At 40.1% G+C, this 25280-nt stretch overlaps 1 protein-coding gene and 1 pseudogene across 1 annotated transcript in view; one reads left to right on the top strand and one right to left on the bottom strand.

Moving 5' to 3' along the window:
- Positions 1-19611, bottom strand: part of ERCC4 (ERCC excision repair 4, endonuclease catalytic subunit) — a 38178-nt gene extending 18567 nt beyond the window's left edge. The window contains exons 1-10 of the mRNA XM_063598384.1: positions 19323-19611; positions 17475-17515; positions 14654-14787; positions 14045-14163; positions 13340-13933; positions 11504-11684; positions 6966-7161; positions 5503-5710; positions 2857-3037; positions 1460-1588 (exon numbers count right to left, since the gene is read on the bottom strand). Coding sequence (XP_063454454.1) covers positions 1460-1588; positions 2857-3037; positions 5503-5710; positions 6966-7161; positions 11504-11684; positions 13340-13546 — 1102 coding nt within the window. The 5' untranslated portion in view covers positions 13547-13933; positions 14045-14163; positions 14654-14787; positions 17475-17515; positions 19323-19611. The remainder of the gene's footprint in view (positions 1-1459; positions 1589-2856; positions 3038-5502; positions 5711-6965; positions 7162-11503; positions 11685-13339; positions 13934-14044; positions 14164-14653; positions 14788-17474; positions 17516-19322) is intronic.
- On the top strand, positions 10952-11420 carry LOC106633891 (small ribosomal subunit protein eS26-like; annotated as a pseudogene).
- Positions 19612-25280: the final 5669 nt, after the last annotated feature.

The following is a 25280-nucleotide window of genomic DNA, read 5'->3' as shown; positions in this document are numbered from 1 at the left end:
ACACATCAATAATATATTCAATTAAGTTTTCTTTAAAAAGATTCTTTTTTTAAGACGAAGTTTCACTCTTACTGCCCAGGCTGGAGGCAATGGCATGATCTCGGCTCGTTGCAACCTCTGCCTCCTGGGTTCAAGCAAGTCTCCTGCCTCAGCCTCCGAAGTAGCTGGGATTACAGGCATGTGCCACCACTCCTGGCTAATTTTGTATTTTTAGTAGAGAGAGGATTTCACCATGTTGGTCAGGCTAGTCTCGAACTCCTGACCGCAGGTGATCCACCTGCCTTGGCTTCCCAAAGTACTGGGATTACAGGCATGAGCCACCGCGCCCGGCCTCAGTTAAGTTTTGAAACAGACCTTTAAACTAGGCAGAAAGCAGGCATTAGCCCTAACCCATGCCTTAAAAAACTAGTGATATTTACGGTATCACTAGATAGATGCTAGAATAAAACCCATATTTGCCTCATTCTAGTATATTTATGTTGCTTAAAAATTAAAAAGGATATTCAAATATTCCATCCTGACTTTATTTATTAGTTTTGAGACACAGTCATACTCTGTCACCCAGGCTGGAGTATAGTGGTGTGATCATATCTTGGTGTAACCTTGAACTCCTGGGCTCACCTTAGCCTCTCAAGTAGCTGAGATGATAAGTGCACATCACCTCGCCAGGCTACTTTAAAAGTTTTTTTTTTTTTTTTGAGACGGAGTCTCACTCTGTTGCCCAGGCTGGAGTGCAGTAGTGTGATCTCAGCTCACTGCAACCTCCGCCTCCGGGGTTCAAGTGATTCTCCTGCCTCAGCCTCCTGAGTAGCTGGGATTACAGGTGCCCACCACCACGCCTGGCTAATTTTTGGTATTTTTAATAGAGACGGGGTTTCACCATATTGGCCAGGCTGGTCTCAAACTCCTGACCTCAGGTGATCGGCCTGCCTCAGCCTCCCAAAGTGCTGGAATTACAGACGTGAGCCACTGAGCCCGGCCTTAAAATTTTTTTTTGTAGAGATGGAGTCTTGCTTTGTTGCCCAGGATGGTCTTGAACTCCTGGGCTCAAGCAATCCTCCTGCCTCGGCCTCCCAAAGGGCTGGGATTATAGGTGTGTGCCACCATGCCCCAACCTCATTCTGACTCAAAAATAATAATTACTTTGAAGTTTTAAAAAAATCAATATATAGTTCCTCATGTAGCATACTTTTGATCAATATTTGACATCTGTTATTTGGAACCCCTGGGCAATAGACTGCAAGACTTGCCATGCTGTATACTTCGACATACATTACACATATACTTTACATATATACTTTCAACATACATTACATGTTACATATAACAAACATACATACATTTATCTTCAAGGAACACACTTTTCACATGGCCAAAGAAGACTTTAAATTGCACTTTAAATTTCCATACCAAATACCGAAATAAAAAACACATTTAAAGACTTAACCCTACAAGATACCTTGCCCTTCTTTAATTTCCATTTTTTCAGATATTTTTTCTTTTTTACTCATTTTGGCATCTGGAAGATGATAAACCCTTGCTCGAGCATTTATAAACATCGAGGTGCTGGAGTCAAGAAACAGCCAACCTAATATGAAAAGTTAAAAGAAAAAGTGCCATCAATTTATGGTTAATTTAAAACACTCTCTGATGGTCACACATGACCTACGTATGTAACTGGCTGTTATCCTGTCTTCCTACCAACCACACCTCCTCCCACTACTGTGATCTGTCGCTGTTCAGCTAGACCAGTGGTTTTCTGGGTGTGGTCCATAAACTCCCAGGGGTCCCCAAGATGTTTTCAGGGCTATGTGATGTCAAAACTTTTCTCGTAACAATACTATGACATTATTTGACTTTTTTCACTGTGTTGACATTTCCAGTGATGGTGTAAAAGCAAGTTATTTTAATATTTGCAATGTTGTTAATAGGAATTTGCTGTTATTTAAGAATAAAATTGGAGGTCATTTAAAACATAGCTTCTTTGGTTTACTGGAAAGTAATAATTTATAGTAAAATATGTGGATTGGCATATAAGCATCACTAACTTTTGCAGTTATATAGTAAGTGGTTATCTCTTATTTTAACTATAATCAAGAGGAAAATAAATAACATTTTTTACTTTGAAATGACAACATTTGGATATCTACAGGTAGAAGAGTTTTACATAAGAATGCTCCATAATTGTACATGCTGGTGCCGTAGCATGAACCAAGGCAGTGCCATGAAAGTGTACTGGCATTCAATGCATTCTTTACTGTCATGCTTCTGCAGTTCATCACTTAAGAATGTCCCTAAAGAAGCATCAGAATTATTAACTGTATTAAATCTTGACCCCAGGGGTTCATGGACCACACTTTGAAAACCGCTGGTCTGGTCAAACAGTGACAAGAGGCCAAAACAGTGGTAGCCAAACAAGATGGTGGCCAGCTGTATATGTATATTTCCCTACAAATCTCTTCTGCTCTTCAGTCTTTGGCACTCTAGCTGATGGAAACCCCATACTCCCTTGCTTTTGCTTTGAGGAAAATGAATTTTAAGTTCTTAACAACTAAACTTCCAGAACACAACCTATTTCTAAGTTGAGGACTGCCTGTACTACACACAGTCTTTTCTAGAAATAAAATTGCCCGGAACGGATATGAATATTTATTATTATACAGAACAGACGTTAAGTAGGCGGAAACATTAGCTATCAATAAAACCTACATCTTTGTGCTATGAACATAAAACATAATTTGAAATCTCAGTATAACATATAGTTGAATATAGCACTTTTCACACCTGATTCCCCCTAAAACCTAACACTTTATTCAAATCAGCTCTTAGAATATTATTAGTATTTTAATCTCCCACCTGAATTCTGACCAAAAGCTTTTTCTGTTGCTCTCAGAGATTCCAGAAGATTAAGAAATGTGACACAATCATACTGAGAGAGATACTGCAGCAAAGTTCGTAATATCTTCAAATCCTGAACTAAGGATTTAGTCTTGGCTCCAAGCTGGTGCCACAAAGGATCCAGATAATGGCGGATTGTCTAAAACAAGAATAAAATTTGGTATTGCTAAAATATGTTAAGTATAGTTATTCTTAATACAAATCATACTTTCAAAAGGATTATTTCCTGTGTATCTAAAAATGGTTAAAATGGTAAATTTTATGTCATATATGTTTTACTACAATAAAAAAACTGCAAACATTATTCAAGGAAGTGGCTAGAACATTTCAGTTAATAAAATTCTAATAATAATGTTTAAATTTTCAAATATAGAAGAATGTCTTACTGCTAGAATCTTTATGATCAGATAGAGTCAATCTATCATCCAAATATATATTACTGTCAGGAGAGAAAAGACCTTATAAACATCAGATAATCAATTATTTGTTTTTATGAGCAGAATCTAAGCATGTAGCTCAGATATGTTCAATTCCTGCCAAGTTTGACTCTAACTATCCTGGATGGATAAAGACACGGGATCCAAATGGACCAAGCAGAGGGCATACACAAGCATGATGGCTTACTAACAAATTAAGGTACATTGCTATTTAATTTGTACATGAGTATCATGTTTTTTGACCTTTAAAATAAGGTATAACCAAGAAATGAAAAATTTAGTTTGATGCCCATGTACAAATTAAATAAGAATTATCAAATTAAATAACAACGTACCATAATTTGTTGGTGTAAAAATTTCTTTAGTGTTTTTTCTAAAGTGGATTCATGATAGGAAAATATTTGTTAAATTAACAATGGACTAAGTTTGATTATTATTATTATTTTGAGATGGAGTCTCACTCTGTAGCCAGGCTCGAGTGCAGTGGCACAATCTCGGCTCACTGCAACCTCTGCCTCCCAGGTTCGTGCCATTTTCCTGCCTCAGCCTCCCAAGTAGCTGGGACTACAGGCGTTGCCACCACGCCCAGCTCATTTTTTGTATTTTTAGTAGAGACGAGGTTTCACCATATTAGCCAGGATGGTCTTGATCTCCTGACCTCATGATCTGCCCGCCTCGGCCTCCCAAAGTGCTGGGATTACAGGCGTGAGCCACCGCACCTGGCTGATTATTTTTTAAGATTCCAAAATGCTGTCTAAAACAAAGAACAGCTTTATGTATACACTATGTAGGTACCTACATATCCACAGCTATGTATATGTAAGTTTCCTTCACAGACTGATTCTGTTACTTTTTAGGTACAGAATTATCTGATTTTTAATCAGAAATTTGTAGCCTGATATAAAAGCAGTACCATTGCACGGAATCTTATCTAACAAATTTAATAATGAGCAGGAGAAGTATCTGGATGACTGTATAGTTTATTGTCTAACCAGAATACTTGTGGAAAAAGAAATGATACACTATTTATAATCACTGCAGGACAACAGGTAGATACTGGGACTATCCTGAACAAACTGGGATATATAACTACATGCCTTTTTTGTAAAATCATCTACAAAATATTAAACATTTTAACAAGACACATGGGATATCTATATTTAGATATGGTTACTAAAAGAATATCTAAAACAATGAAGTGACTGTTACTAACCGGGGGATAATCAACAGAAATTCAGTGTGAAACATGTTAGGCTACAATTTTATTTTTCTAGGGATATACACATTCTATTAAAAGATTGTGTGGGATTTAAAAAAAATCACCATGGACTAAATCATAAAAAACTTTAAGCACAGAGGAACAGAATATATAAAATTAGTTTTATGTATCAATATTCATAGTCAACTGACTTTTTTGAAGAATCAGAGAAATAAGTCAATTTTTTCCTTTTTTATAATCGCCACGCATTATTGCCAGTGACATAGAGATTGACTGAGAGTTTAAAAGACAGAAACTTTTTCTACCAGAATATGACAAAAAGGCTGCCAAGAATTTCTAAAAGGTCAGCATTTTCTGGATCTCCAATTCAATACTAGACATTTATGTATCTGTAATAATATTAATCTATAATGAAAAAGTAGACATTTATATATCTGCAATATTAATCTATAATAAAAAATTAGTTAGAATAAAAATTCCTGGAACTGATGTCTTACCATTTCCTCAATTCAGAATGTAATTTTAAGACAGAGCAAGTTTCACACTCCTCAGTAATGAAAACTCATCCAAATTATTTTTTATTCCATAAAAGAGATCATAAATTCATGTACAATTATGGAGCATTCTTATGTAAAACTCTTCTACCTGTAGACATCCAAATGTTGTCATTTCAAAGTAAAAAAAGTTAATTTTCTTCTTGATTATAGTTAAAATAAGAGATAATCACTATATAACTGCAAAAGTCAGAGTGATGCTTATATGCCAATCCACATACTTTACTATAAATTATTACTTTCCAGTAAACCAAAGAAGCTATGTTTTTAAATGACCTCCAATTTTATTCTTAAATAACAGCAAATTCCTATCAACAACATTGCAAATATTAAAATAACTTGCATTCTTTAAAATTACAACATAATAAACTGTGCTTAAAAGGAAAAAGAGTACCTTGTCAAAAGGTTTTCCAATAGCATTTTCTAAAGATAAATCTTCCACTTCAAGCGATGGGTTATGGCATTTTAGTTCCTTTAGACATGCATTTAAAATGTCCAGTATAGCAGTCTGTATAGCAAGCATGGTAGGTGTCATAGAAACATGGATTTCTACAACTTCAGGTTTGTGCTGTTCTAAAAATGAGTTTACTGCTACATGGAACCTAAAGAGACAAATATTTTTCAACAATTTTCTAGAGTTTCAGCAGCTATATATTTCTGGTCTTGGTTTAACACCCCATTTTTATAAATGCTACAAACAACACGAAAAGCAAAACAACAAACAAACGAAAAGCAAAACAACAACGTTTTCAAAAACACTTTGAACCTCAATGAATAGAAGCATTGTATTATTCAGATAGGGTAAGGGTCAGCAAACTACAGTCTGGGCCAAATCCTGTACCTGTTTCTATAGTCTCACTGGAATGCAGTCACACCCATTACTTATGTAAGCAGTCTATACTTGTTTTTGGGCAATAACAGAGTTGAGTAATTGTGACAGTCTATATGGCCTGCAAAGCCCAAAATATTTACTACCTGGCCATTTACATGAAGAGTTTGTTGACTCCTAAAACAAGGTATAATCAAGAAAGTTAAAAATACTACTCTTTTTTTTTTTTTTTTGAGATGGAGTTTCGTTCGTTGCCCAGGCTGGAGTGCAATGGTGCGATCTCGGCTCACTGCAACCTCTGCCTCCTGGGTTCAAGTGATTCTCCTGCCTCAGCCTCCCAAGTAGCTGGGACTACAGGCATGTGCCAACACGCCTGGCTAATTTTTGTATTTATAGTAGAGACAGGGTTTCACCATGTTGACCAGGATGGTCTCGAACTCCTGACCTCAGGTGATCCGCCTGCCTTGGCCTCCCAAAGCTCTGGGATTATAGGCGTATGCACCCGGTGTACAACTACTCTCAAAATAACATATATTATAACCAAAATACATGGTAGCATAGGTTGCAAAAATGTTTGAAAACTGAAACCTTAATGTTATTCCTAGAAATTAATAAAACTTCTTCAAAACCTTTGTGCTTTATTTCCCTGTTGAGTAATTTTCAAAGCAGAAGTGGTAATCTTAGCCAATAAATCTGCAGTACACCTAAAGCTGTTGTATATGTGGGTCTCTAGATCCCTGGGAGTTTCCCTAAATGTGTAAGAAAGAATAAAGTGGCTGTCTTGGATGGATGTGATGGACCAGCAGAAAAGTAACCATCAAATTGCTCTTGACTTAAATAAAACCACAAACTTGGTGAATACATATTTATAGCTGGATGTGTTTGTTATAAACCTGACTAGGTTCTATCAAACAAAATTACAATGAATTTTACATTATATTACATCAAAGTGCAACTAAGTTACAGTAGATCTCACAAACAAAGATGACAAATAATATCATCATTATTTGTCACATAATGTTCTTTACCTTGGCCACAGATACAGTTTCCTCACAAAAAGATTTCTCATCACTCTTTCCACATGACAAAAACCAGTATCAAAGGCAACAGCATTGTCTGTGAAAGCTTTAATAAAACCACGTTTGTTTTTCTGGCGAAAGAGGCGCAAGATGAATGCTTCTTGACAAGACTCGATTATTCTGTGGGCTCTATACACCAAGATGCCTGAGGGGGAGAAACGTAATTTAAACTACAGAACAGGTAGGTAATTTCCATTCATTCATCACATTTTTCTTAAGGACCTACATGAGAATGAACAAGCACCATTCTAGACTGGGCATACAGCCATGCACAGAACAGACATAAATCCCTGTCCTCAAGGAATTGACTATAAACAATATAAATACGTAAAATATTTAGGATGTTACAAGTGCTGAGAAGAAAAAATGAATCAGAGAAGGAGGACAGGGAGTATGTATGAGGGGTGGTCTCACCAAGGTGATATCTGAATAAAGGCTGGATGGAGCCTTGTGACCATCTGGGCCAAGAGAGTTCCAGGCTGCCAGGCTGAGGGGACAGTGAGGGCACAGGCCCTGGGGTGGGGTGTTTCTGGCATGTTAGAGGAAGAATTTCTGAAAGCAAAGTAGGTCATGAATTTTTTTTTAATATATGAATCAGATGTGGACTATACAAAATAGCCACATTTTAGAAGTCTGGGCAACATCTACATTACCTATTAGATGAATTCAATTTTCAGAATCAGAAGATAGTCAATTCAGAGGTAAATTAGTCCATTTAAAACAAAAACCTTCAATCGACATACTTATACATGTCTTTGGGGGTGTACATGATTATAACACCTCAGCATCTCAAAAATAAGAACAATTATACGTGCTTTGTTATTTATGAAATGAGACTACTGACCCAGATCTTTCATATATACTGTGTCATCTGATGCAGTGTCATTAGTGCTAAGTTAGGGAGAAACATGAGATGACATAAAGGCATACAGACATGCTTTCTAGATCAAAACCACAATTACTCCAAGACAAGTCTGTCTTTTAGACCTAAATCAAGCTGGTTACCTTATATATATTTGGCATAATGGTACTTGCATGCTTTTGATCCAGTTCTCATATCTGGAAGGGTATGGACAATAATACTAACAGTGATTTATGACCCTTCTAATAGTTCAATAAACTAAACTCAGATTTTACTATTTTAATGTTTAAGTTTTGGATAGAGGTGGATGGAGCTAAATTTACTCTAGCTCAGCAAATTATATTCCAAATATAGTAAAAATTAATAGTTATTTAGGAATTTATAGACAAAGGATTTTCAATAACCCCCCAATACACATACATTACTAATTTACTACTCAGAAAATATTCTGTACCTACTTGGTGGGTTTTCCCAAGGACTCTAAGAGGCCACATTTTGTTAGCCTGGATTGAAATATTACGTAGAGTCAAGAAAAATAAAAATGAACTTCCAAAGAAAAGGAGAAACTCAATTTAAGAAAATGTTGCGCTCCAAAAAGTTGTCTTTATTTTGGTTGGAACCCAGGAGGAAGAAGAGAACTGATACTACATCCCAGGTAACTGGGTTAGGTGTTTCTATAGATTTTTATTTCATTGAATTGTTATGATAATTCCATGCAGTAGGTATCATGATGAGACCAAGGAAGGGAAGCAACTTAACCAAGGTCATCCAGCAAGCAAGTGGGAGGCCGAAGGTTCCAAATCATGTGTAAAATCATGTTATTCCTATTTAGTCACACCAACTCAAGACACTCCTTTTTCAAAAAATAAAAATAATAGAAGCAGGTTAGGTTTTTGGGAGGAGTTTTAGCTCCACAAAAGCCTACTTTAGTTTTTTTTGTTCCTATGACATTTTGTACCCATACTGTACTATAACTACTTCTTTACTTGTCTCCTCCATTAAACTGCCCGAGAACAGGAACATCGTAACACCAACAGGCAGAGATCACAGAGATCATAGAATGCTGACTATGTGCCATGCTACCAAGTATTTTATATATAAGCATTTCATTTCACCCTGACAATCCTAGGAGGAAGGTACTATCTTTATCACCAATGTACGGGTGAGTAAGCTGAGGCATAGAGAAATTAAGAAACTTGCCTAAAAATACACAGCTGGTGCAAGATGAAGATAACTCAAACCCAGAAGCAGTCTAACTCACGAGTTCACCATACTGTCCCATTCATCTGTCTATCTTCAGCACCCTTCCTGCCAAACAAGGGACCCTTAGTGAGTTAAATATTTGTTGAATGAATATAAAGTGGAGGCACAGCACTGGGTACACAAATCAAAAGTGTAACTGAAAAATACATATATATTTCCCAGAAAGTGTGTTCTTAGTTCTGTCTGGAGATGTCAGGGTCAGTTTTGGCAATGAAAGCATCCTCCTGTCCTGTTCTTTTCAAGGTACAACCTCACCAGATATTTATATAGTTCTCTCACGTGTTAGGAGTTCTGGTTAGCAGGGACTCCCAGGGTGGGGTGTGGTGGTAATAATGGGTGGTGACAGGTGAAGAAGTTGGGGCTGGGGTATTCAGCCTTTCCAGAGGGTTACCTGCACTTCACGCACTGCTCTTTGGTCAGCCCTGGGGGATGATCCCAGGGGATGAAAGAATTCAAAAGAATTCATTTTTGGCATTCATTTACATTCCACTCAGCCAAGCATCAGTAACAGCTCCAGCTTCATTATTCGCTGGGCTTTGATCAGAAAGGAGGAGGGAATTTGGCATTTTTCATTAGGAGCTACAGATAAGCCAGACTTCAACGTTGCATAAATTCACATTGCTCTCTGCCTAATTAGGTTGCACTGTAACTGAAAGTCACAGGATATTACTGCCACCTAGTGGTAGTTTTAAACACAACAAAAAATTTTTTAAATCAATTTGAAAAATAAAGTAAAACCAAGCTTGTAAGAAAGCAACAAACAGTAAAAGACTGGTGTATCAAGATTTCTGGTTATAAAAGGCCAATTTTATTTGGTATGAATTACTAAGAGTTTGTTGTGTACCAGGCACTATACTAAGAAATTATTTTATTAACTTAATCCTTATAATAACTTCAGGAAGCACTGTTTTCTTAATGAGAAAACTGGGGTTAATGAAAATTAAGGAGTTTGCTTTGTAAGCAGGGTGTTAGCATTCAAAATCAGGTAAGCCTATGATACTGTTTATAACAATTATAAAAGTTATAAAAGAGTAACCAAACTTCTTCAATCGGTTTACCATTGAAGCATTCATTGACACATTTATTTATCAAATTTTTCTTGAGGGTCATCTAGGTTCAGGGCAACATGACAGATACAGTGGGAAGTAAGATTATGAATTTCAGAGTCTCTCTGCCTCCAGAAGTTCACTAATGATCACAGTACTATATCCATCCATCATTCACCCAACAAATATGTCTTTAGTGCCTACCATGTACCAGTTATTTAGCCTGGGATGAACAACTTGTTCCTTGTGCTTCAGCTTATCTTGTGAGTGAGATAGACAAACACATAAATATAATGTAGTGTTGTGAGCACTATGACTGGGGAGAAATACAGGGTAATATGAGGGCACAGAGGCACAGCCCCTACATTAGCTTTGGGGACATCAGAAAAGGTTTTGAAAGGATAATGAAAATGAATTTCTTTTCTATTTAATTCTAGCTAAAATAATTTTTCCTCAAAATAAGCAAGCAACTACTTGATTTAATTTCAAATAATGCCAAAAAAAATCTTAAAGAGGAAAACTAAACATTTTAGGAAATATACAAGGATTATTTATAAACATTTCAAATCTGATTAAGTTCTAAAAGCAAATGCTAACGAATTGCAAGTATTTACTGAATAAGAGCTTAGAAAACAATGAAAAGTTAATCTAACATTTAGTTACTTATTCAGGTCACAGATATTTATTGAGCATCTACAATGTGTCAGGTATCATGCTGAAAGTTGGAAGCATAATGTTGAACAAAAGGATCCAGTAGTGCCCACTAGAAGGTTCTAGTAGAGCGTTCAGCAGAGGAGACAGACAAAAATAAAAATGTAGAAAATACCCTCTCCGGTCCGTGCCTCCAAGATGACAAAGAAAAGAAAGGACAACGGTCATGCCAAAAAGGGCTGCGGCCACGTGCAGCCTATTTGCTGCACGAACTGTGCCTGATGTGTGCCCAAGGATAAAGCCATTAAGAAATTCGTCATTCAAAACACAGTGGAGGCCACAGCAGTCAGGGACATTTCTGAAGCGAGCATCTTCGACGCCTATGTGCTTCCCAAGATGTATGTGAAGCTAAATTACTGTGTGAGTTGTGCAATTCACAACAAAGTAGTCAGGAATCGATCTTGTGAAGCCTGCAAGGACCGAACACCCCCACCCAGATTTAGACCTGTGGGTGCTGCCCCACGACCCCTACCAAAGGTGATGTAGGGAGCTGAGTCCTTCAAGACTGAAGACAGACTATTCTCTGGAGAAAAATAAAATGGAAATTGTACTTAAAAAAAAAAAGTACAAATTTACATACAAATAATAAGATTTCAAATTCTTACCAGTAATTAAATCTGAAGGTATTCTATCAGTCAAGAAGTCAACCACAAGTATCCTACTTGTCGCAAATATAACACCACCTTGTGTGTAAACTTCATAGCGACTGTTGCTTGTGATTTCATTTGTTACACGGCGAGGGAGGTGTTCAACTCCTTCTATCTTCAGCTGATTGATAAAATACTCCTAAATCAAATCAAACTTGATTAGTAGGCTATTTAATACAGGGCAGTTTTTAATAGGTCACAGATACTTAAAATAATGTGCTGTCTTTCTCTGAGATAATGAACTTAATAATGAATATACACACTAAGTTACTTCTTTATAGTAACTTCAGCCAACCAGTCTACATTTAATGAGGTTTTCTTGTTTTGGGGTTTACACTAAGGAATAATTGCACTTCAGTCATTATCAGCACTCAACTACAATAACATATGCACACACATACAAAACCTCAAACTTTTAAAAGCCTGGATTAAAAGATTTCTGCTACCTAGAAAATACTTCCCACCAAAGCCAGGTTTGTAGCCAAGCACATTCTATGAGATGATAACAAGGGAATCCTTTCCCCAGACAATGTTTTAGACTATCAGTTCTGTGCTAATCCATCCTAGAGGGACTTCATGTCACTGGGTCCCTTGGCTTGGTTTATTTATATCCCCAGTTTAAAACCATCTTTACTAGGCCCTGTGTGTTGCCTTAGGCCCTATGCCAAGCACTGGGGATACCTAGATGAATCAAACAGGGTCCCTGCCCTCAAAGAGACTGTAGTCACTCTTCTCAGCTGACATTTTTCTCCTGGCCACCTGATATACCTAGGGGATCATCAGACTTGTCAGACCAAGCTGTGTCCCCTCTCAACACCCCTCAGACCCATGTGTAGTCCCATTCCATCTTTCTCAGTGTTCTCCATTCTCCTTAACTGTAGTTAACCTTTGCCAACATCCTCAGCGTCCAGCTCCAATCCCTTTCTGACCCTATGGCCCTCTTAACACAGCCTTGGTGAATGTCCTATTTCCTGGTCCCTCCTTTTCCCTATTGGGTTTTTCCAGCCTCAGCATCTCCTTTCATGTCTCCCCATCACCCTCAGAGACCTTCCATCCTCATCACTGTTCCCTTTCAGGGACCTTCCTTCTGCCCCCAGAAACTCCCTTAATGGCCAACTTCAGGACTCTCCCGTTATTCCTATCCAGATCCTCCTTCCGACATCTCCCCCTCCCCTGCAGCGACCTCCGATCCTCTCCTACCACTCAGAGCCCCTTCACCTTTCAGTGCCCTTGCACCCATGTCAGGGACCTGCATCCTTCTGGGGACCCCTCCCATCCCTCTTAGTGTTGTCAGGGAATTGCATCCTTCTCGGGACCCCTTCCATCATTCTCACTGTGCCTGCACAGTGTCAGGGACCCGCATCCCCTGGGGACCCCTCCCATTTCTCTTAGTGTTCTTGAACTCTGGTCAAAGACTTGCATCCTTCTTGGGACCCCTCCCTTCCCTCTCAGAGTCCCCGCACAGTGTCAGGGACTGGCATTCCTCTTAGTGTTCTTCAACTCCTGCCAGGGACCTGCAGCCTTCTCGGGGCCCCTCCAATTCTTATCAGTGTCCCCGCACGGTGTGAGCGACCGGTATCCTCCTAGCGACCCCTTACATACGTCTGTGTTCCCGCAGTGTGAGGGACCTGCATCCCCCTGGGGACCCCTGCCATCCTTCTCTGTGTCATCGCGTAGTGTCAGGGGCCTGAATCCCCCTCAGAGCCCCTCCATCCCTGTCAGAGGCCTCGCATTCGCTCAGGAGGCCCTCAACACTCTCGGAGTCCCCTCACTCCCGCGCCAGCGCGGCCGCACCTCCTCGGCCGGCTGCGTGTTGAGCACCAGCACCAGGCAGGCTGGGTGGCAGTGCAGCTGGAGAAAGTGGTAGAGGAGCCGGTCCGCGCCGAGCCCGCGGGCGCACACTACTAGCCCGTCAGTGTCGAGCAGTTCCAGCACCAGCTGTCGCTCGTACTCCAGCAGCGGCGCCATGGCAATCCGTCGAGCCGGCAGCCCTGACTCCATGGAAGCTCTTCCGGGTCGCAGCCGAACGCAGCCGAAGGAAGCCGACTCCGAGTGGAGAGTAGGCCGAACTCAACCGAAGAGAGCCGAGTCCGAGAGGACGGCAGCCAGCCGAACGTAGCCGAGGAGAGCTGAGACTGAGATGATCGTGGGCCGAACGCAGCCGAAGAGGAGCCGAGGCCACGACAGGCGCGCTCTCAGAAAGCCGAAGAGAGCCGAGCCTGTGAAGGCAAGCGTTGGCCGAACTCAGCCGAAGAAGAGCCGAGTGGAGCCGAAGATTCATAGAGTCACCTGTAGGGGCTGGCGCCCCCTGTCGGTGTAGCTTGCAGATATCAGGCTCCATTCACGTCTCTTTTGAGGTTCCACATCCCCTGGCACCCTAGCCTCAAGCTGCCAAAAAGCAAGGGAAGGGGAAGTAAGCCTAAGGAGCTTAATCCCCCGACATCGACAGTTGAAAAAGTTACTGGTCAATATTCCAAATGCGCCAAGAGTTAGTAGCACCTGTTTCCTAGGGTGGTTTTTGGCCCTTCCTTTTACGATTACTCCCCATCCCTCTTTTAATTTTTTTTTTCTTTCCCGAGACAGGATGTTGATATGTTGCCCAGGCTGGAGTGCAGTGGCTGTGGAATAAGCAGAATCATTTACTAACTTCAGACCTCTGTTTGCCTCCCAAAGACTTCAATACAATAAACTATTTTTAAAAATCCCTCCTTCCACTAGAGGGACACCTCCCGCAGTGTTTGTTCTATACCTAGAAATGCCTGATAGTTGAACTAGTAGAGGAATTGTTTTGTATAGAAACCCCCACCTTTGTTATTAGAAAATAGAAAATACAAGTAAACAAAAATGAAAATCGCTTGTTTCCATTACTTGGAAATAACCACTGCTAACATCACGAAATCTATTTTATTTAGTCCTTTTTTTTCTATCTATATACACATTCTCTCATCACACGGAGTTCTTTTACCGATACGAGATAATTAATATCCCTGATTTAAATCCCCAGCTTTGTCATTAACATTTGGCAAACCTCTGAACATGATGTTTCATATTCTTTTACAAAGTCCTTTTATATGGCTGATGAGATTTTCATTATGTGGGTGTACTTACCTAATTGCTTATTAGAGGACATTTAGTCTGTTTCTGCTTTTTCCCTTCCAGTAATATAAATAATATTTCACTAAACATCTTTGTATGTAAATTCAACCGTGGCCTTCAGATACACGTCTAGAAATGAATAATCACTGGGATAAAGAGAAAAAAATGTGTAAGGCTTTTCATTCCATTCACATTGCCACATTGCCCTCTAGAAAGCCTATACCAATTCACATTCACACTAGCCGTTTCCAAGAGGATCTGTTCCTCTACCTCTTTACTGCTTAATCTGGTATTTTGCTTACATTTTGTCAAGATGAAAATAGCATATAATTCCTGAATGCTGTTTAAGTGGAAAGGGTTGCCGGCAGACACTTTACATACAGCGTTTCCTGTGGGCAGATATTAATCTCGTCAGTTCTGCCAGTGAGAAAAATGGAGGTGCAGGGAGGTTATATAACTTGGGCAAGGCCACGGGAGCTAGTTAGTGTATTTCTTAGATCTATTTCAGGACGTGATATGGGGGTACTCAACACATATTTAGGAAATGAAGATTGAAATGACAAAGCTGAAATTCAAACCTGACTCCCAAGCGGTGGTAGGCAGAATATCGGCTTCCCAAAGATGTTCATATCCTAATCCCTGGAGCCTGTAGGTTGTTTTATGTGGCAAAGGGGGGTTTGCAGATGGGAGTATGTTAAGGTTCTTGAGATGGGGGGATTATATGGATTATCCAGGTGGGCTCAATGTATCACAAATGTGCTTATAAGAGAAAGAGAGAGGTAGGAGGGTCAGATTCAGAGATGTGACAGGAGGCCGAGTTCAGAGTGATGTAGAACGGGCACTGAACCAAGGAATGCAGCCCTTACAAGCTGAAAAAGGCAAGGAAATGGATTCTCCCCTAGGGCTCCCGGGAGGACTGCAGCTCTATCCACCCATTTTGGACTTCCGACCCCCAGAACTGGAAGATAATGAATTTGTGTTAAGTCCGTTTGATCAGATGACGTCCCCAGCTGATCAAAACAAAATAAAATTTAAAAACTGTAGATAGGGCCGGACGCGGTGGCTCACGCCTGTAATCCCAGCACTTTGTGAAGCCGAGGCAGGCGGATCACCTGAGGTCGGGAGTTCGAGACCAGCCTGACCAACATGGTGGAACCCCCGTCTCTACTAAAAATACAAAAATTAGCCAGGCGTGGTGGCGCATGCCTGTAATCTCAGCTAAGGCTGAGGCAGGAGAATCGCTTGAACCCAGGAGGCAGAGGTTGCGGTGAGCCGAGTTGGCGCCATTGCACTCCAGCCTGGGCAACAAAAGTGAAATTCCGTCTCAAAAAAACTAACCAACCAACCAACCAAACAAACAAAAACTATACATAGGAGTATACAGTGAAACAATCTTTTTGGAAGGCGATTGGTCAATCTACATAGAAATTTTAAATACATGTATAGATACATATACACATACAGTCATCTGGTGAATGTTTATGGGGCACCCAACGTGTCAGGTACTGCTCTAAGCGCTGGGAGCTTACTAGTGCGCAAAGCAGGCATAGCACTTATATTCTAGTGGGGAGCTTGTATATGAAGATGTGTATTCATTATATCATTGTGTGGACTATTGTTATTTCTTGGATATTTCTCCTAAATGTCCAAGAATAGGAGAGTAGTTAAAATTTCTTCATGCATCTCTGATAGGTAGAATATTAGCCATGAAAACCTGTTTGTGGAAAGATACTCAATATGTATTATTGTATACTGAAAAAAGCAGTTGCAAAACAGTAATGTATAGTATGGTCCCATTTGTATAAAAACAAAACGGTAAATGGTATGTGCATAGAAAAGTCCTAGAATAAACAGATCTTAACCACAGCAATTACTTCTGGGGAGTTGACATAAGTAATGGGTTTCAGGATCAGACCTTTGTATTTCAGTATATGCCTTTCTGCTCTGTTTGACTTTCTTATCATGAACTTATATTGCTTTTATAATAAAAATGAAAGAAAAAAACTTCCCAGCTACTGTATAAATACTTCATCAGCACTAAAAAATATCACCTTGTGAATTCTAGATTTAAATGTATGTGGTGGGCAACATTTAATGTCAAATGTTGGTATCTGGGGAAGTAGACTTTTATAAATTGTGACAGGTTGTGGCTACACATTTTATTTTTGTCCCTGGGTAAAAGCTTTCAATTTGAGGTGAAGATTTTTTTTTTTTTTTTTTTTTTTGAGACAGGGTCTCACCCTGTCGCCCAGGCTGGAGTGCAGTGGCATGAACTTGGCTCACTGCAACCTCGGCCTCCTGGGTTCAAACAATTCTCGTGCCTCAGCCTCCTGAGTAGCTGGGATTACAGGCACACACCACTATGCCCAGCTAATTTTGTATTATTAGTAGAGTTGGGGCTTCGCCATGTTGGCCAGGCTGGTCTTGAACTCCTGACTTCAAGTAATCTGCCTGCCTCAGCCTCCCAAAGTGCTGAGATTACAGGCATGAGCCACCGCTTCCAGCCTAAAGTTTGTTCTTTATATCTCTTATGGTTTTTGATGTCCTTTCTGCTTTAAATTATCTCCAATGAGGATTTTAATTATTCTATTAGAATTTAAATTTCTTCATTATTCTTTTCTTAATTTGGCTTTTTGTTCTGCATTTCTGTCTTTACCTTTATAGCTCCCTACTTTTGTTTCATAGACGCTTCTTGATTTTATGTTTATTTCTCTATCTATCTCTACATAGATTTAGATATATGCAGATTTTCTATATATCTACCTAGATATATTTAGATATAAATACACATTATCTTTACCTAAACTATAGATATAGATAGATAGAAACTTACAGTTGGCCCTCTGTGGGTTCTGCATCTGTAGATCCAACCAACTGTGATTTGAAAATATTGAAAAGAAAAACCAATTAAAAAATAACAATACAACAACAAGATAATTTATAAAATTAGAAAAGTTAAATTTTATTTGAGGTTTTCCCAATATTCTACTTAAAATTTGATATTTTTGTCCTAATCCATAACATTTAGGGATTTAAGAACATAAAGCAATTTGGATATTTACACATTTGTTTAGTGAAGAGCTCTCAAGCAAAGCAATGCTTGGTCGCAGTTGTCCTGCCTCTCCCTACTTTTCTCTGGAACAGAGAATTTTAAGGGCATCATCACCAGAACTTTATAGACATACAAATATCTATGCCCATACATGAGACTTATAGCAAGACTCTTGTAAAAGTGGAATGACTTCATATAAGATGTATGCAGCTTTCCAAATGCTGTTTGTTTCTAAGTGTTCCTATATAGAAATATGAGAGGTGCCTATTTTTACAGTCTTAGAAGGCACACACATTTCAGGCGCCAGGAGTGAGAAACACCTGCTGGTGTAGGAAGAGCCAGAGATACTCTATTTAGATATCAGACCAGCTATCAATATTCCACAAGAGCGCCTGTGCTGAGAATTAGTGAGTTTCTGCCCTCAGACTCCCTGCTGCATGATTCTCAGCAGTGGTAACTCCCTCTTGTTGCCGGCATTGCAGGCTGAGCATGCTGAATTTAAAGAATTTAAGTACTAAATATAATATTTACACATCTGGAGGAATTCTGCCAATATGCACTAAATGACTGTGAACCAGAAGTCCCTCTGAATCCACTGCTTTGGCATGGCTCAGTGTCTGCAGTGGCTGCATGCTCTAGGGGACAGAACATGGCCTTTAGTCACGTAGACCTGGACTGAGGTCCAGCATTGCCCGAATAACCACTTGGCCTTGGTAAGTCACAAAGCCCATCATTTATTAAACAATGTGTCTTAGGTGGCGGGTGCTCATGCCTGTAATCCCAGCACTTTGGGAGGCCAAGGCAGATGGATCACTTGAAGTCAGGAGTTCAAGACCAGCCTGGCCAACATAGTGAAACCCTGCCTCTACCAAAAAATACAAGAATTAGCCCAGCACGGTGGCATGCACCTGTAGTCCCAGCTACTCAGGAGGATGAGGTAGGTGAATTGCTTGAACCCTGGGGGGGCAGAGGTTGCAGTGAGCTGAGATTTCACCACTGCACTTCAGCCTGGGTGACAGAGTGAGACACTGTCTCAAACAAACAAACAAACAAACAAAAAAACAAGAACCCAATTGTCTTAGGTCATATTCCCCAGAAGCAGAGCCTAAGAATTCCTGTGTGTATCAGCCAGGGTTCAATCAGAGAAACAGATCTACAAGGAGTAATATGGAATAAGGGATTGATTACAGGGTTGTGGCCTAACACAATGATGGGAGATGGTTGAATTGTTTATGGTCATTGCTTCTGTGTTTGGTGCTGGGCTTGAAGTCAGCAGGGCAGGCAGACAGGAAGGAAAGATGGGTGTAGAATAGAGGAGGGGAGGAAGAACTGAATCCTATGGGGATGAGCTGGAACTCACATTGGTTTCTTAACCACTTGCATGCTTCCGACTTCCATGATGTGGAGTCTCTTGCAGGGGAAGGTGGTGCCCGTCATCATGGGTTTAGACACTCACCTTGGCAAGGAAGCAGAGTTGAGGAAGGAGGAGAAACTAAAAGGGGAGAGGCTGAAGGGGGAGGGCTGTCAGGAGATGGAGTAGCTGTGGACCTGCTCACCACCCCTCACCAACCAGGTAAGCCTGGGAACCAATGACAATATAGATGAGTTGCAACACTGCGTACTGCTCACCTGCTTTTGGATGCTGCTTCACTCTTGCCCTCCCCATTGGATGCTAAATCCTCCTGTGGCCAAACCTAATCCAGAACTGTATAGGGAAGGGAATTCTAGGTTATGTGGTTCCAGCTTGGTTAAGTGGACATGGTGAGGTAAGAGGCGAGACTCAACTCAGGAGGTGGGACTCAACTCTGTAGGTGGGACTCAGACACCGGACCAAATTGAGGACTAGCTAAAACAGGGATGGGGTGGAAGCAGCTTTCCATAAGATATGTCCACCAGTGTGCCATGTCAGCTTACCATTGCCATGGCAACACCCAGAAGTCACTGCCCTTTTCCATGGCAACAACCTGGTAACCTGGAATTACCACCCTGGTCTAGAAATTTCTGCATAAACTGCCCCTTAATTTTCATATAATGAAAAGTGGGTATAAATATGACTGCAGAACTAGGTATTCTGGGCACACTGCCTACAGGATAGCCCTGCTCAGCTAGGAGCAGTCCCTCTGCTGCTGCTGCGAACTGCTGCTTTAATAAAAGCTGCTGTCTAATATCACCAGCTCGCCCTTGAACTCTTTCCTGGGTGAAGCCAAGAACCCTCCTGGGATAAGCCCCAGTTGTGGGGCTTGCCTGTCTTGCATCAATAGTGCAAATCACTGTGCTGTGCAAGTGATTTAGGAAGGGAGGGATCTCAGGAGAAACTGGTAAGGAAGTGGGGGAAGCAGAACAGGAAAGGGAAAGAAGCCAAGCAAGGTGTGATTTTGGGCAAAGCCTAGGCTTATCCCACGGGTACAAGGGTCGAAGTTACCCCTCATAGTTATCCTGCCCTGAGGCAAGGGAGCTGGGCTTTCATAAACTTGCACTGTCAGTTATTTTCTACTGGCCCAGGGGTGGGGAGTAAACTCCCAGGCACATTTTGTTCTCTGCAAATACAGGCACAGCAGCTCCTCTGGAGGAGTGGCAGGGGCAGGTTTTAGGAAGCAAAAGCAAGCTGCAGCCAAGCTAGCTGAGTGTCATGGACACACAGGTTGGTTTCATACCTTGGCTATTGTTAATAGTGCTACAGTGAACATGGGAATGCAGATGTCTCTTTGACAAAATAATTTCAGATCTTTTGGGTAAATATCCAGAAGTGGGAGTGCTGAATCGTATGGCACTTTTATTTTCAGTTGTTTGAGGAATCTCCTTATAGTTTTACATATGGCTATACTAATTTACATTCCTACCAATAGTGTACAAGGGTTCTCTTTTCCCCACATCCTTGCTAACACTTGTTACCTTTTGTCTTCTTTATAATAGCCATTCTGACAGGTGTGAGATGATCTCATTTTGGTTTTAATTTGCATTTCCCTAGTGATTAGTGATGTTGAGCATTTTTTTTTCATATATTTGTTGGCCATTTGTATGTCTTCTTTTGAGAAATGCCTATTTGGGTTGCTTGCCCGTTATTTATTTTTAGTTTTAGTTTTTGAGACAGGGTCTTGCTCTGTCAGCCAGGCTGGAGTGGAGTGGCATGATCATGGCTCACTACAGCCTCAACCTCCTGGGCTCAAGCGATCCTCCCACCTCATTCTCCCAGGTAGCTGGGACTACAGGTGCATGCCACCATGCCCAGCTAATTTTTCTATTGTTTTTGTAGAGGTGGGGTTTCACAATGTTGCCCAGGCTGGCCTTGAACTCCTGGGTTCAAGTGATGTGCCCATCTTGGCCTCCCGAAGTGTTGGGATTATAGGTGTGAGCCACCTGGCCCAGCCTTGCTCATTTTTCAATTTTGCTTGTTTGTTTTCTTGCTATTGACTTGTCCAACTATCTTCTATATTTTAGATATTAACTCCTTATTGGAGTATGGCTGGCAGACATTTCCTTTTAATCCATAGGTTGTCTCTACATATTGTTAATTGTTTGCTGTGAAGAAACTTTGGTTTGATGTAATTCCATTTGTCTATTTTTGCTTTTGTTGCCTGTGGGGTCAAATAAAAAAAGTCATTGCCTATACCAATGTTATATAGTTTTTCTTCTGTATTTTCTTCTAGTAGTTTTACAGTTTCTGGTCTTACGTATAAGTCTAATCCATTTTGAGTTGATTTTTATATATGGATATGAGATAAGGGTCCAATTTTATTTTTTTTATATGTGGATATCCTATTTTCCCAACACCATTTGTTAAAGAAACAATCCTTTCCCCATTGTGTATCCATGGCACTTTTGTTGAAAATTGACTATACATGCATAGGATCATTTCTGGGCTCTCTATTCTGCTCCACTGGTTGGTGTATCTGTTTTGTTTTGTTTTGTTTTTGCCAGTACCATGCTGTTTTGATTACTATAGCTTTGTAGCATAGTTTGAAATCACGTAGTGTGATAACTTCAGCTTTGTTCTTTTTGCTCATAATTGCCTTGGCTGTTGAGGGATTTTTTTTTTTTTTTTTTGTGGTTCATCATGGAATTAAATTAATGTAATCCATGTAGAACATTCAGCACAGTTCCTGACAAGACTAAGTACTCAACAAATGGTGGCTCTATCTAACTGTAATATTGGAAATTGAGGCTCATAACTGAGGGTTATATAAACTGATAAGCTTTACCCAGTAAGTCAGGACTCAAACTCCTAGTCCGGGGCTCTTTCTAAAATTGTTCTGCCTCCCCAGATATTCTCCAACTATTCATTTACTATCCTTTTACTACATTGCTACTTTTGACTTGCTAATATTTTATGAAGGGTTTTTACATTTGTTTTCCTAAGTGAAGTAGTGTTTGGGTTTTCTTGTATGTGCTATGTTTATTTGAATTAGATGTCAAGATTACAATAATTTTGCAATGGGAGTCAGGTAGCTTTTTATTTTTACTGTTGAAGAGGGAATCTATTGTTTAAGGATTTGGGAGAACTTGTCTGTCAAACTCTATGGGCCTTTTTCTCTTTCTTTCTCTCTTTCTCTTGTGATAGACCTTTGACTACTATTGAAATTTCTTTTATGGTAATGAGTTTCTAACTTTTTTATTTTGTCTTGGGCCACATTACATAAATACATCTGGAAACTGCATTTCATTTAGGATTTAAAATTTAATAGCACATAAAGTCCATTGTAATCTCTTTTGATTTTTAAATCATGGCAATGCCCACTGGTATGTCATCTTTTACATTGCTAATATTGTTTACTTGTCACTTCTTTGTTTTTCTGAATCAAAATTGCTGAGAGTTGTCTATTTTATGTGTCTTTTCAAAGACCCAGCTTATGTCTTTGTAGGTCAATTCTAGCACTTTTTATATTGAATTTCTATTTTTATTTTTTTTTCAGTGATCTTTGGCTCTATTTTGTTGTTCTTTTTCTAAGCTCTTCAGATGAATGTTTAGTTCACTCTTTTCTCAATTTTTAAATATGCAATTCTAGTATATTAAGGTATGTGGTTGTAAACATCTGTCCAAATACCACTTTGTCTATATCACACACAGTGCTTTCACTGTCATTTGGTTCTAAATATTTTGTAGTTGCTACTTTGATTTGTTGTTTAACCCATTAAATAAAAAGAGCATTTTTAGGTCCTTTTTTTTTTTTTTTTTAAGATGAAGTCTTGCTCTGTCACCCAGGCTGGAGTGCAGTGGCACGATTTCGGCTCCTGAGTTTGCGCCACTGCACTCCAGCCTGGATGACAGAGCAACGTCTGCCTCCTGGGTTCAAGCAATTTTTACCTGCCTCAACCTCCTGAGCAGCTGGGATTACAGGCATGCACCACTACCCCAGATAATTTTTGTATTTTTAGTACAGACAGGGTTTTACCGTGTTGCCCAGGCTGGTCTTGAACTCCTGACCTCAAGTGATCCACTCGCCTCAGCCTCCCAAAGTGCTGGGATTACAGGCATGAGCCACCAAGCCCAGATGGTGTTTTTAGGTTTCTAAATGTATGGAGGCTAGATAATTTTTTTTTTGGTAGATTTATAATTTTATTACACTGTAGTCAATATGAGATCAATTTTTATGAAATTTATTGAGGCTTCCTTTGTGGCTTAAACACACGGGCTTTTTGTGGGTACATATTATATGTGTATTTGAAAAGAAAGTATAAACTGTTGGGCTTTGAAAATCTTTTATGCCTTGACAAGAGTTTTCAGTTTCTGAGCATGATGTGTTACAATCTGTTCTGACTATGGCTGAAAGTACAGATAAGCAGAGTCAACAGTTCTGCAAAAACATTTGAATGGCAAAACCCCAATGATTCCTCACTTAAGAAGAATGTGAAAGCCCTGGACTTTTGTACTGGTGGTTGTGGCACTGCCAGGTGGCTCGATTCTGCACAATGACATTTCCTTGGCTGAGAAGCCCGTGCATTATCCAGAGAGAAGGGCATGTACTCGCCAGCCAGACACAAGCTGATTGGATGGAGGCATTTAGACAGTCAGCCACTATTTCTTTTACTCCCAAGAACAGGCTTTTGCTCTGCTCACTCTTCTGTGGGTAAATGAAACCTCTGGTGGCAGACTTCCATACTTCTAGTCTTGTCTATTGGCAGCCTTTCCTGGGTATTTTGCCGGGTACTCACTCATTGCTATTAATTTTGTGACCAATCTGCTTCCCACTTCTATTCCAGCCCCGTTTCTGTTGAACAATTTGTCTTTTTTCCCCTCCAAAATCTGTCCTTGCTAAAGTCCAATCCATTGAACATTTGCAACTATTGTTATCTTTATGCATACTTTAAGATACAATTTGTGGGCTGGGAGTGTTGGCTCATGCCTGTAATCCCAGCACTTTGGGAGGCCAAGGCAGGCAGATCACTTGAGGCCAGGAGTTCAAGACCAGCCTGGTCAAGATGATGAAACCCCGTCTTTACTAAAAATACAAAAAAATTAGCTGGACGTGGTCATGGGTACCTGTAGTCCTGGTTACTTGGGAGGGTGAGGTAGAAGAATCGCTTGAACCTGGGAGGCATAGGTTGCAGTGAGCCGAGATTGTGCCACTGCACTCCAGCCTGGGCGACAGAGCCAGACTCCTTCTCAAAAATGAAATGAAATGAAATAAAATAAAATAAAATAAAATTTGTTAAAATTCCAATGTGCTGGGGTTGCATTCATGTTCTTAAATCAGGCTCTGCAGTTTACTATTGCCATGTTCATTACTAAGTGGATTTTAAAAAACATTTTAAATAATAATATTAAAATACTAATATTTTACTATTTTTATTTAAAGTGTACAATTTGGTAAGTTTTGACATATGTGTACATTTTGAAACCATCATCAAAACTCATGAATCTAGGCAATACCCTCCAAACGTGTCCTTGTGCCCTTGTAATCTCTCCCCGTATGAGTGCCTGACACTGGTCCCACTAATTCTTCAGCCTGGTTCTTCCCTGGCCTTGAGCTAACCCTAATATGCATGCATCCATCAGTCCACAGCTGATTTCCCAGGGAACCACTCCAACCTTCTCTCTCAGGCCACGCTCTTTCCTACAGGACTGTTTTCTGCCTTGGTCTTCCCTAATTTGCAGATCCATCTCCTTGACACAGGGCATCTCCTGGGCATTCCGTCCCTGGAAACTCTAGTTAGAAAGCTGGAGCAATCACAGTTTGGGCTCACCTTATTTGTTTTCCACCCTGAGACCCCTGTCCTTCATTGCCTGAAGTCTACTGCCTTGAAACTGCCATTTCACACACTTTGCCCGTATTTTTGTTGTTTCAGGTGTGAGGGTAAATCTGGCCCCCATTCCTCCATCTTGGCTGGAAGTGGAAGTCCCAGTGGATATTTTTGAGCCCCTGATGTATGCCAGGCACTGCTGTAAGCACTGAGTATTCAAAGATGAACAAAATGATGTGGCCCCAGTCTCCTAAAATTTACTATCAAGAGAAGAAGACAACAAGTAAATAAATACACAAAATTATTATAGATGGTCATGCATGCTAAGAAGTAACCATGGACCAACATGAGAATGATGGGGACAGGAGTTGCTGCACACTAACAGGTGAGGTAAAGTCTGAAGAAGCA

This window comes from Pan paniscus, chromosome 18, assembly GCF_029289425.2.
Source record: "Pan paniscus chromosome 18, NHGRI_mPanPan1-v2.0_pri, whole genome shotgun sequence".
In the NCBI taxonomy this organism is placed as follows: domain Eukaryota; kingdom Metazoa; phylum Chordata; class Mammalia; order Primates; family Hominidae; genus Pan; species Pan paniscus.
Note: the sequence above shows the minus strand (reverse complement) of the source record. Positions and strands in the feature narration are given on the sequence as shown.